The 14075-nt window shown below is 37.7% G+C and overlaps 1 protein-coding gene across 4 annotated transcripts in view; it reads right to left on the reverse strand.

Annotated features, from left to right (window-relative positions):
• neto1l (neuropilin (NRP) and tolloid (TLL)-like 1, like) overlaps positions 1-12951 on the reverse strand; it is a 71892-nt gene extending 58941 nt beyond the window's left edge. For 2 of the 4 annotated variants that reach the window (XM_032551684.1, XM_032551682.1), the window contains exons 1-4: positions 12133-12941; positions 11596-11655; positions 11347-11481; positions 9448-9696 (exon numbers count right to left, since the gene is read on the reverse strand). In XM_032551684.1, the coding sequence (XP_032407575.1) occupies positions 9448-9696; positions 11347-11481; positions 11596-11655; positions 12133-12160 (472 nt within the window). In that variant the 5' untranslated portion in view covers positions 12161-12941. Of the gene's footprint in view, positions 1-9447; positions 9697-11346; positions 11482-11595; positions 11656-12132 lie in introns of all 4 variants that reach the window. The other 2 variants (XM_032551683.1, XM_032551685.1) reach the window with 2 other exon arrangements.
• Between the last annotated feature and the right edge of the window lie 1124 nt (positions 12952-14075).

Below are 14075 nucleotides of genomic sequence, written 5' to 3' on the forward strand. Positions count from 1 at the left end.
GGCTTATTAGAAGCCACTAGGTAAAAGCCACTTGGCATCCTTTCATAGACGATGGGGAGAAAAGCCAGTGTCAGCTCAATGAATATGCAGATAGAAGCAGCGCCTTGAGGGGACGTGGAACAGTCCCAGTCTTTTATCAGTCCTCCTCACAGCTTAGCCATAACCCACTCGCTTCAACCCACATCTTTCCGAGTATCACTGAGTCCCTCTTTCTTTTCTACCTTCTCTGTCTCCTGTCCTGTTTGGCCTGTTACTTTTATCCCTCATTTGTTCAGAATCTGCAGTGCCAGAATGGTCTCCTTGCTCTTTCTCTGCCTCAGTTGCCCCTAGCTGTACATTTTCCCGCGTGGGGGAATAATGAGAGCCAGTAACGGTGGGTGGCCATGTGCGTTGCATTATATAGAAGTGCTGTGATTAATCGAGCTTGCCAAATGGAAAATGAAATGCCAGCGAGGCCATGCTGTTTATAAGGCTATTGGTGTTTGTTTGGGGGGAAAACGGAGATGAACTCACATGATCGACTTCCTGACTCTTCCAGGTCCTTGCTCTGGGCAGTCTGCAAAAAATACTCTAATCTGTCATTGGGAGAAGATGGCCCTAATTGACTAGGTGGACTCAACTGATGTACGGTTGGTGGTCTATGGACCTCTTGGACCCTCTGCACCATAACAACCACAGGCAATAGCACTTTCTAAGCTGTAAAAATAAAGAGTGTTTACCAATAATAACATAACAACAGGCAATGAGTACTTATGCCCTCATTTCACAACTGTGTATCTACCTTTCAGTTCAATGGCACAGGCAGACAAAATCATTAAAGAATTAGGCTACAAATCTGACACTCCAACACATACAATTTGATCGCCACTGTTTGGTTGTTACTGAACACTTGCACGTCTGATACAAAGTCGACTTAATAGCGACTCAATAATTGGGAGAATTAACCAAAACTATCATTATATTGTCACATACTACTTTATGCTGACTCTTCCCTCAAACGCTACGTACTTGAAACTAAAAATCAACATGACAGCACAAGACACATTCTGAATAAATTATCTATTATTTATCTGAAGCACTTAGCTGATTGTAATTACATTAGTAGATGGTTTGTTGAACATTTTGTATGAACAAGCCGTCACAGGATGCTTATGCGATGGCAAAAGAAATGTGTACAACCTTAATGCAGTTGAAACAATTATAATCCACACTTTTGATTGAAATACATACACATACTATTATAAATTGTAGTGCATCAAAAGAGACACACATACTGTACTTCAAAGTGTCAAGGTACTTGATCAGCTCCAGACTCCTGATGTGCTTAAGTCTGAAGCTGGTTAAATTACCACAACTGTGGAAGACCTCTGTGGTACCAGTGCCAAAGATCAAACATCCAAAGACCCTCAAGAGAGTCATCTACTCCTCCTGTTGAGGTAATAATGGACTCTGCAATCCTTACATCCGAACGTAGGCCATGAAAGCTGGGCTGCCGTCTAATAGGTCAATGTTTCTTTGCTGTCACTACATTGACTGAGGCATCTCAGATACAACAGTAACGGGATGACTTTAGCTTTGTAATTATTAGTCCATATTATATATTTCTTATTTTTCTTGTAAAGTGCTTTGTGATATGTACTATGAATTGACTCTCTGAGTGAACTTAATTGAATTAAAACAACCAAATGTCTCATTTATACAAGAGCATTCAAACTTGAATACTTTTTTCTCGATTCAACTGTTGCTCAAACCAAATGTTCAAATGTCTAGATTGTTAACTTTCTCAAAAAAGTTAATCTAGACACTGACAGAAATATTTCTACAAAATTATTATGTGCGTACCTGTAATTTCTATTGCATAAAAAAGCTACAAGTCAAAGAAAAGTTCAGTTACACTTATGATAACAATAATTCTTATATTTTTAAATGATGATCACCTGCTTATTTATGGTAAACGGAAAATAATCAAAACCGACCGGGACACAAATTCACAGTCAAGTTTGATCTATACAACCTCATATGGTAGAAATGAAATGCATTAAACCATTAGCACACTTCTTTGTGATCTTTTAACTTGACTCTCACTGCCCAAAATGTGCTGATATTTCATAAAAATACATAGTCTGCTCTTTCCATTTGCATTTTATGTGAAGGGGCATAATATATGCACTTCTTTAGCTGTCTGGTTAAATCAATGACTGTTTTGTAATTCTAAAGTGTTGTGTAGATTACCGACATCCCATATTTCATAATCCCATCATGGTCTTGCCCTCCTTCATTGCTGGATGTTGACTTGATTCTCCTGGCAGCAAAACAAACGCTTTCCATTACCTATTAGATTACACTGATGCCAAATGTAATTTAGCTCCCTCTGGAATCAAACATTTGCTCTTAGATGATAAGCTGGGAATGTAGAACTTGAGCCAGTGCCAACAAGCATATAAGAAAATCGTGGAGCAAAGTCTTGAATCCAAAAACAGATAATTCATACTCTGAATATTTGCTTGTTTTGGCAAATGCATCTACTTTTTAAACGAGAAAACTGTCATCTAAAAAAAACAAAAGGAACTACTTGTTCTGTTCTCAAGTAAAAACAGCTTTAAGTTATTGTTAATGGGCTAGTCCCCTAATGTACAGATAGATAAATCACACAACTTAGTCTGACTGCTAATGGTAAAAGCCGGGCTCTCAGCATGACAGCCAAGGATACGCCACAGTGATACGCTAATGAAAAACAGCCCTTAGCAGAATAAGGGGGGGAAAGAAAAAATGTTTAAAGAAATAGACAATTTGAGGTTATTGCAATGCAACTCAGACAATAAAGACCATGTACATCATCTATAAAATATATTGCAGCTGACACCTTTAAAACATAATGAAGTACTCTGTTAAAGTTTGAAAAGGAAAGATAAAAAAAAAGAGTACAGATTGAAGGGGTACATGTCATACAGAATCACACAAGCTTCCAGGAAATAAAGATGATGCATATAGGTGGGCATAGCAAATACACATCTGGAATGTTATACAAACACAGTATTCCAATCTAAGTGACCGTTCCCCTATGGTTTATGTTACAGCTGATTCCTAGATAACAGTGTCCTGCCCTGATTCCCACAGCATCTGCAGCTGAACAGCATGCCTGGCTAACAAACTGCCACAGAGGACCAAGGCGGTAGGCAGGCCGAGCTACTGGCTGATCTTCAGGGTAACTGGGTGGAATCTACTAAAACAGCAAGAGAAGCAAATATTAGCCACCCTATCAGCAAAAGGCTTTGGTTGTTTCCTGAGTGAAGATATAAAAATAAACTTAACTGATTTGAATAAAACCAACCAACCAACCAACTGAACCAATCAACTGAACAATCAATCTAATCAATAAGTCCATGCTATCATCTAGCCAACTAAACTAACTGTGCAGTCAGTCAATCAACTCAACAAACCAAGCAACCAGTTAAACAAATTATTTACCAAATAAACAAATGTTTGTCCCCTTAATAAATAACATTTCAGAAATTAAAAATGAAACTGCAGAGCCAACCTACAAATCAATCAACATGAGTGATGTCAATGTAGCTTCTAAGATAACATGATGATTGTCAGTAGAGCTGGAACAGGGTGTCTCAGGGGACCATTGACCCCCCCACACTTTACAGCCTTGCCTTTCAGCTGGTCCCACCAAACATGTACACAGGCTGCACCCAACACTGACAAGCAGAGACTGACATCTATCTCTGTGTCTATACACAGGTAGAGGCACAGACAAAACCTACAGCATTCTGATGCGGGCCAAATCCGTTAAGGCTCCAGATCCGCATAGTAGTCACCAGAGGGTTTATGCACATGCGCCAGCTCCGGGTTGGGCTGGGATCATGAGGCTGCCTGACACCTGCAAAAAAGGCTTTGGCTCTGATCCGGTCCGGGTCTGGACCAAATCTGCCTGAAAATGAAATAAGAATTCTGTACTTGTGCCACATCTGGCCCGAATGCAGTATTTAAAGCCACTGTGGGCCAAATTAAAAAAAACATTTAAAAAAAGAAGAAAGAAAAACTACTCCTATGGTGGTGAGAGAAGAAAAGGAGTACTGTTATCTGAAAAAGAAAGAGCAAAGGGATGGGTCAGGAGAGAGTGGGTAAAGCTGACCTCTTCCACAGCTGTAAGACGTGTGATTGCAATGCTAACTTGCTCATATCTAACTCTTTTTGCAATAACACAAGGGAGAGAAAGGAGAGCTCAAATGTTAACACCTGTTATTCTTTCCTTTATACATAAGAGCATAGTCACTCTTCTAATATTGAGGCTGACAGAATTCTAAAACAAAAAAAGCTTAAAGAGAGTGCAAAAAAGTCAAATGGGAAAGAGTGTACTCTTTGAAAACAACTCGGGTATTTTCTGGTAGCATAGAAAATTAAAGACACTCCCTTAGAACAAGGCATGTCATTCTGAACAATCAGGAAAAAAACCTCCCATCTAGCATAATAATAGAAAGAATGGTAGTAATTATTGGAAAGAGGGATTTTTATAGTGTTTTTGTTCTGGGATTTAATGAGATTGACTACATTGATCCAGCTCATTCAGAAAAGTTTCAAACTATAAAGTGAATCCTTTCCCTTCCAATTTTTACCAGTAGATTTGAGTTTACCAAATGAACAACACTGGAGCCCGACTGAGAGAAAATAAACTGAACCATTTTGAATCAATTCATTTACTTTAAAACAATAACCAATGGCAATTTACTAAACCTTCCTCATGTTAAAGCCAAAACTAAAATCAGAGCTTTTATAGTACAACAGATTGATTTTGCTGATGAATATAAACTTGTAACCCACCCCTTGACAACCTGCAGTTGATCACAAGTCAAGTTGTAAACAGCATTAGCTTAAAGGACATAGAGCTTTATCAACCAGCCCCTGGCTTTGCCTATGAACAGTCCATAGTCATTGTTGATAAAACACCAAATTGAACTCTGTGCAACAGTTAAACTATTTATACAGCAAAGTAACATTCATATATTTCTTGGATCCAGATATCTCCACTTGCATGTCCACCCCTACTTCTGGTCAACTGAAACAAAATAACTTTTCTGGTCAGAAAATATCTGACAGGACGAAAAGTACACAGAGCTATTGTAATCATAGTTTTGTTTTATGGGTGCAACACATGGCAAATATACCTAAATCAGCAGCAGTTCCAAATGACCTCATATATGTCGTTATGAAGGGCTGAGATAGCTGAATCTTTTACACTTGTGGTAGCGCTCCAGTAATGCTTGGCTGGCCGTTTTGCTAGCGTGTCCAAGGATATCATGCAGGAATGCGCAAACAAGATGGATTTACTTTACAAGGTGTCCTACAGCGGCACCTGAAGAAAACTAACATCCCAGAAAAGCTTGGTGAAGCAACAAAGCACAAAATAAAAACACAGAACTGCACTATGGCTTATAGCATACAAACTGACTTGGGTCTGCTGGTTAAGAGAATTCATGAGCCTTAAGAATCAGGTTTGTGGGTCACCAAATGACCTGACCTCTGATTCCAACAAGATAAACAATCACATTCTTAAGGATGGATTGCCACACATTCTCTGAAGATTACAATACAAGACAAAATCCCTCTCATAATAGCACCACATAAGACATTTTTTTCTCACATTTTCTTACAAAACAAATAAATCACATGAATCCCTAAATTTCTCCCCCTCTCTCTTTCTCTTTCTCTTTGTCTTTTACAGTCTGGTAAAGGTCCTTATCCACTGGGAATCTGAGACAGTTTGTTCAAAACAATTAAAACAAAATGAAACACAAACAATGAAATGTCACAGGCTGCCACTGGCAAACGCCTTTGGAGGGAGATGTGAAAATCAGAAGTTTCCTGACTTTTTATCCAGTCACAGCAATGGTGCTGCGGAAGTGGGTTACTTCCAAGAGCTACGAGTCAATCTCCATGGTTCAATTTCCAATTTCCCAGTGTGAGCCCATCTAGGCTCAATATCATAATGCTGGCTTCTTGATGATAGGCCCACATATCCTATTCTAGCCATAATCCTAAATGCCACTTGACTCATTTTATTTCAAAGTGCAGCTAGAACTTGGATTGACTTTTTCTCTTGCTTAAGTCAGTCACCTTAATTTCGAGTCGTGATCAGGTTTTTAATTATTAGGAATCATTTCATAACATCGTAAGGGTGTTGATAAGTTTCAGTAATACTTCTTCTGACATTTTTTCCATATAAATGAAAATGTTTGATTTTTCTTTTTATGTCTTTAATCACCCGTTTAAATACAATTTTTAAAGGTGGATTTAAATTTTTAGAGATAAAAACTTTTTAAACAAGTAGGATTTAGGACAACATATTTAAAGTACCAGGGACAGACACTGTATATCACCCCAAATCCTTCACAAAGTGCTCCATGGAGGTATCTTTAGTAGTGGCAGTGTTTGACTCTGCAAATATGGCTTAAGGTGCTGGAACATATTACTAAATATAACATCCACAGGGTTCTCTGGTAAAAGTGCTCTAGAACAACAAAAAAGCAGTATGCTTTTCAAATATTCAAATAGCCCTAGGATCGCACATATACACTTGCATACTTCCACCACAGTTCCTGTGTTCTGTAATTTCTCTATTGAGCATACTGTATTCAAGTCTTGCACTTGCAAAAGTGCCTGAGATAATGTAACACATTTGTTTTCCTGTGAAGTTGAAGTCTATCAAGAAAAACATAACCTTAACTAAGACTAACTCAAAGGAATAGTCTGATGTGTTATTCCGCTTCCTAATTGATAAGAGTTGGTTAAATGAAGTTAGTGGATAAATCAAGTTAGTGCTGTAAAAAGTTAAAGGCTGTTAATGCAAATTATAGGTAATGTTTGACTTCTTATGACTGAAGTTTTGAATTTTGAAGAATTCTTTCAGCACTGAACAAAGGAATGTTTATGGCAGAATGGGCAAAAATGTTAATTTAAATTATGCAAATTGTGATTTAATTCACAGTTACTAAAACATGCTAGTTCACTCAAATCATTTTTTCTCCTGGGCCAAGGAGAAAAAGAAACTGGAATCTTGTTCAGTTGTCCAAAGTCCTCTTTTCACAGAGAAGTAAAGTTTGCATATCATTTGCAAATCAAGGCACCAGAGTCTGGAAGAAGAGTGGAGAGGGACACAATCCACATGGAGAAGCTTTCACAGTCAGTGATGACTTGGGGTGCTATGTCATCAGGTCTTGGTCCACTGTGCTTTCTGAAGTCCACAATCAACAGAGCCATTGACCATGACATTTTAAGCACTTCATCCTTCCTTCTACTGACATTCTTTATGGAGACGCTGATTTCATTTTCCAGTAGGAATAGGCTGCCCACATTGGCAAAGGTACCAAAACTTGTGTGTTGATGCAGTAATTCATGGAAAAGGAGGCCAAACCAAGTATTGAGAACAGAGAAATGAGTATACTTTTTAGAAGCCTGACATTTCTGGTTAGTTTTAAATTTGTTATTGCTGTCATATAATATTTAAATTTTCAGACAATGTGTCTATGTTATTTAATAGAAAACTAAATAATATAAGGATACAATCTCCAACTCTCAAGTTAGATGTTTGCAGGGAAGAACACAGCAAAATAAATATTTCACAAAACATTGTCAGTGAGATTGTAATTGGTGGATGGTAGAGCACTGTAGGGGTGGAGATCCAAAGAACTTTAAGAAACCATTGCATTTTAAAGCACAGCCCACTGTGAGCACTTGGTATTTAAAGTCATTAAGGGCGTATAGCTTTGAAAAGTAAGAAATTAAAGAAAAAGGAGGAAAACGGTTTCTAAAATTTCTGAGGAAAGAAACTAAGAGGTACAGATTCATGTCGCCTTTCTTTGCCACTACATTCCCATTCATCACAGGGCCGTTTGAAAAGGCGTTGCTAAGAGAGCAGCTGCAGATGTAAGACACTATTCATATTCCCAGATTTCAGAGTATCAAGTCGAGTGAATTCAAGACTTTTATCTTCTTTAATTATGCAAATTATACGCCACAGATATTTTCTATCAAGATGAGAGGCCTTTTTCTTTTCTCTCAGCAATTTTTTCGATGAGACGCCCAAGTTAAGCGGAGGGAAGAAACAATCCTTGAAATGCACATTGCACAAACAAGTGGTATGGCTTATTTGTCACTGCAGTTCATGAATTAGAAAATGGATGGATTTTTATTAATTTCATTAAACTGAACATAAGTTTTCTTTGCCTTCCTGCTAAATCACATTTAAAAACACAACACACAACTGTATAACAATGGGACATTTATAGGGGCTGAAACGGACGGATTTCATTGCTACTAGTCGTGCCACTTCATAGTAATTTGCCACAAAGGACTCAGGCATTCTGATTTCTCAATAACAGCAGTCATTACCAATAAATCTTTAGCCCCTGTTCTGCTCAGCCGCTTTCTCCTCAATAGCCAGAAGGTGATTCCATGTTTATTGAACAAAAGGTCTTTGTACTCCAAGCATGTTCATCACATAAACGATTGACAAACCCTTAATGCCCAATAGCATTATGCCCAAGAAGGGGCAGAAGAGACATAGAAAGACAACCTTGGGATTTTTGGCACTTTGCCTCTCAAGAGTCAAAATTTTATAGTTTTTTTTTTTTAAACTGAGTAAAATGCAGGTGAAGGAATATAATAATTACGAAACTGTCCGCTAAACACGTTCTATAATTCTGATTGATGTGGATAGTAATAAGCTGGCAATGACATTGCCGTATATCAAGTTATTGACAAGAGACATTTCAAAACCACTTTTTTTTTTTCATTGTACTTTTTCAGTCACACTAGTGTGGAGTAACTTCTCCAGAGTTTCTTATCTGCTTCATAATGCAGTGGAGAACTGCCACTCTCACTTCATTTTGCCCTGTCCATGGGTTTAAAGAAGGCTAGAAAACCTTGCCTTCACTCACAAGAAAGACAAAAGATAAGCGCCTTTCGCAAAAAATAGAGAATCTGCCTGATATCCCAAATGAGTCCCACCCATCACTTCAATTAAGATAAACCTGTCGTCCCGGTCCTTTTTTTTCCTCCTTGTTTACCTCAGACCACATAATTTGTCGAGTGAGAAAAGCTAAGCAAAAGTGGGACATGCAACTGAAGTAAAAAATGTAGAATAAAGTTTATGCAGGGGATTTTTATAAACTGGAGAATAGTGATGTTTCTCTCAATCAGTGCCAGAAACAACAAGTAGGAAAGTACCAGGATAATCCTATTGCAAGCTTACCAATGACTTGTACCAATGGTTGAGCAATGAATTAAAAGTATTAAGCATCTTCCAAAAGATCAAGAAAAGCAACACAGGGACTGAGGTCTTTGGGATGTTTTTTTTTTTTTTTGGAGTCTATAAGCAAAAGGGAAATAAAAGCAGAGAAACAATTATGACAAATGGCAATGCTTTATAAAAGACACACATACCTGCTGTGAAGTTGTAACTTGCTGAAAATCCCACCCCTTCCAGTTCTCCATCCGTCACAAATTTTATCCACAGGTATCGGCCACTACTCCTGATATCTGGTGGGCTGTGCTGACCGCAGTACCGCCCAAGTATCGGGGAGAAGCCAAACGGTCCATCGCGAACCTCAATGTTGTCAAATTTACATTCCCAAGAGGACTCAATGGAATAATTGTCCTCGAAGTGTAGATCAATGCACTGTCTTGGGGGAGCTGGAAAATAAATTGAAAAGTAATCAGCACAAAGTATCATCTCATACAGTAGAGTCAATATTTTCATTGATATTGATAACAACTCTAGCTGTTTAAGTAGCTTGGGGGTAATGAGATTTTCTACAAGCTTTTTGTGACATTGAAACACAATTATCTTTCTCATCAAAGCAAAACCTTTCTCACCAATGTATCAGTATTCAATTAAGTTATTTGTCTTGAATATAAACCTGAGTATTAACATTAATAACCTGTATGTTTGAGATTCTTGAAGCAGGACAGGAAGTAGTTCTTGAGTTGCCATGCTGCAACTCAGCTACAAAAGCACTGAAGAAATGCTCAGCACTCTTGTATTGTTTATGTGGTAGCATTTTGTGAACTTGGTAGAAAAAAGGATATTTCTAAACAAAGTGAATATATTCAACTGGCTAACTGTTGGCACTGAAAATTTACACTTATTTTAGAAAGCTGGTCTAGATTTGATCATCCAATCCAAATACCTAAACTGATCAAACTTGAAATGGATAATTCTATGCCATATATATTTTTCTGAATCAGTATTTTACATTTGAAAATTAGACAAATATAAAGTGACTTAAACCTAGAATGAAATATTCTACACAGATTGAATTTTTTTAAATTAGGAAAACATATAGTATATGAAAACAGATCACATCTATACATGCGTAAACAGAAAAAATGGTTTTGAAAATATTTGAGGGCTCTTTTCAACCCAGCATGTTTTCATCATCTCGTTACAGGAAGTGGTTGTATTATAAAGCCTTTATTCTAATTTAAAATGGATCTTCAGGTGTGACTGAAGTTGAATGGAGAGTATTGCGTATCTTCCTCAAACATAGTGCCATTTTATAGTACAATCAATTAGCTATGTTATGTTCAGTTGTTATAAAAATGCTAAAAAAAATAACTTGACATCACAATTTGACACATTGAAAATAGCCTGTGTCTCTTTAAGAAGCTTGTGATCTTTCCGATACTCAAAACATTGCTCCTCCATGACATTGTTTACAACCATTCTTAGGAGCATTAGACTAAGAAGTAGTTTGTATAATTAGCTCAGCAGACACAAGGACCACCAGGTGTTTGTCAACTGCTGCTGCTACTAGTCTGGAGAAACTGTGTGTGGGAGGCGTGACCTGAGGGGTGGAAGCTCAGCTGGGAACGGCAGCTGCAAGGAGGAGCTTTGTGAGAGCAAGCGCTTAGGCACCCCCAAATGGCTACCATGACAGATTAAAGGATTTCTCAAACATGCATGAAAGAATCAAAGCAACACTCCACCAGGTATGTTTTTGATTAAAATAATAATAATAATAATAATAATAATAATAATAATAATAATAATAATAATAATAATAATAATAATAATAACATTATAACATGATATAAAGCTCAAAAAGTCAATTTTAACATAACACCCCACTGGTCCCACCATAAATGGTATCTCTCTTTGGTAAAACATCTTTCTGCATAAAAACAATTCTCTATGAGCATGTCTTGCTAGACGTTTACTCAGAATAAAAACTATAGGAGTGCTCTATTTGGGGGAGAGTAGGGGGGTGGAGAGAAATCATATTTAAAACACCTGGTGTTTTTTTCTATTTCCGCTATTGCGTGTGTCATGATCATATTCACCTTCAAGGATATAAACACACTCAGTGTTGGGGGGGTATTTGTTTGGGTAATTGGGGGAGGTGAAGAGTCCTCCTTCTGCTTCTTTTACCCACGCTCCACACTGACCTGCAGGCTTTACTCCAGAATTGTTTTTCACTAAAGATTCACACAAAAAAACAAAAAAAACAAAAACAAATCAGCGATAAATGAAGCTTTGCAAGGACCATAAATATGGGGTATAAAAATATAAATTTTTGTTGTTGAGATTACCTGTAGCCGTATCCTTTTTTGTTGCCCCAGACAACCCGAGTATGAGTAGACTTGCCACAACTGTAAGATCAGAAAGAACAATACATATTTTATTGTTTGGCTCCTTTTCCCCCCTTTTTTTTTAGGTTTGAGACGGCACAGTTCAGATTCCTGATACTGGCTCACTTCAGCAATGTGAACAATTTTTTTATTATTATTATTTTTTTTTTTACACAATGATTTTTTACAGATGATTTTTCAAAATATAACCAAAAGATAGGTATGAGACATGCGCAATAACATAACAGAATTACTTCTCTTTTGAACTTGTTTGATTTTAATTTTAAATATTTAAAAGAACATGCAGCAAGAACTTATGTTATGACCTTCACTGGTAAAATTGCAGGCTGCAAAATGCAGCCCTACCATTATTTAGCTAAAAAATGATTTCAGCTTGATTTGTTTCTCGTATACTTAGTGTTCCTTTTAAATTGAGTTAAGGCTATAAAGAAAAAAATAAGACATAGGAGCAAGTGTGCTTCAGTTATAGTGTCTTACCGTGAAGGAAGCTGTGCCCATGTACCATGTCTGTTTCTTTCACAAACGGCTTCACACTCAACTAATTCCATTTAGATTTAGAAAAAACTTGAAGAAAAAAAAAGTCAAAGATGAGAAGGATTTTTCTTGCTAATTCAACTTTTATAAAACCTCTTACCGGAAGGAAGAAAGAAAAAAAACCTCCTTAAATCTGTGAAGTTGAAGAGAAGAAAAAAAAAAAAACTCATAAGAATTAATCACCAGTTTCATATAAAACCAAAAACAGTTCCGATTTCCATCCAAACGCTTCTAATGCCCCTTGGTGCTTTTGATGCACTGAAAGGATTAATAGTCCCTTCATCAGCCCTTTTCTAATCGCTCCACATTTGCGATCTTCTTTAGGGAGAAAAAAAAGCCTCGTTTTGTCCTCTTTGGTCCCTATATCAGGAGCGGGAATCCTTCAGAAGCACACCAGACCGCGCAACACTCATCTCTGCGGCGTTTTCTTTAGTCTTCTGGGGTGCGTAAAATTGTCCAGAGGAAAGAAAAAAAGACAAACGAGTTGTGTAGCCTACATAATAGGTGGGATTTCATGCGGCGTTTTTTCTCAGAAGGTTGTCTGTAGTGATCTGAGTGCGCCTCTCTGCATTGGCTTCTGTCAAATGGAGAGTCAGCAGGGGTGAATGCGTGATCTCCCTCCTCCTTTCGATTCTTTCCTTTTCTGCGTTTGGCACCGACTGTTTAAAGATCCAATGCGCCACGACCATCACGCTGCCTTTCACGCGCGCTTTGTGAACTTCTACCACAGCATGCTGCGGGATCGGCTGCACGCGCGAGAAACAAGTGAAAAACAAAACAAAAACAATAATACACTGCGATGCGTAAGTGAGCTATGTACCCCACGAAAATGCACGTAGCTATATACTGTATATACAGTATATACACCGTGTATATACTGTTTGTTTATCACTGAAAAATCATTTAACAACTATTCCTTCTTCAAATCAAAGCTGAACGTGATGGCGCATTTTTAAGGTTAATTGTAACAATAAAGTAATGCAGGTGCATTTCAGCAAATCAGAATATAATAAAATTTAACAAACAAATAAAATAAAAAAAACGTCTTATAGCCTACATAAACATCCGTCACAGTCTTAAAGTTAAACCTTTTATTTCAGTTTATGTGGATAATAGCTTACAGGCAGTGTCTCCAAACATTTTAATATTTAATAAGAACTAGTGTAAAAAAATACATGAACTCCTGCTACTGAAGTGTGGCATGGAGGCAGTGGAACCTCTTGGCTGTGTTGAGGTGTTGAAGATGACCAGGTGGCAGTGATTGTGCGTCAGCAAGTCTTCACTGCTGGTCAGGCAAGCAGAGTGGTAACCAGAGACATTAGAGAAAGTAGTATTGTTTGTGTGACAGGTGCCAGGTCCTACTGAAAAATAAAAGCAACAGTCAGCAGAGGTAGGTTGTCAGTATGAAATGCTGTTAAACTTCCTGGTGGATGACTGCTCTTTGGATTTGATGATACACAGTGGAGCAATGGCAGCGGATGAAATGGGTCCCCGTATCGTCACTGACTAGGAAAACTTCAAGTGTGATTCATCTGGAAAAAAAAAAAATTGAAACACTGAGCAAATCTAGTCCTTTTACTTATTTGTCCCAATAATATGTATTGAAACACTACCCCTGTTTTAGGTGTGTGTTGAGGCAAGGAATGCTACTTTTGTGGCCATGGTTTGGATATATCTTTGTGTGTGGTGTCTCATAAAGTTCTGACTCTTGGCACACTCCATGCCTTTTTCATCTACACAAAGGTCTTGGACAGGCTTTACAATTGTTTCTGCTGCTTGTGCATATTCGTACCACGCTTTTTTCTTCCACTCAACTTTTCATTATTGTGCTTGGACATGGTAATTCTCTGGAAGAGCGCTTTTGTTGCATTAAGAAAGTTGTGGGT

Source organism: Xiphophorus hellerii, chromosome 21 (assembly GCF_003331165.1).
Source record: "Xiphophorus hellerii strain 12219 chromosome 21, Xiphophorus_hellerii-4.1, whole genome shotgun sequence".
In the NCBI taxonomy this organism is placed as follows: domain Eukaryota; kingdom Metazoa; phylum Chordata; class Actinopteri; order Cyprinodontiformes; family Poeciliidae; genus Xiphophorus; species Xiphophorus hellerii.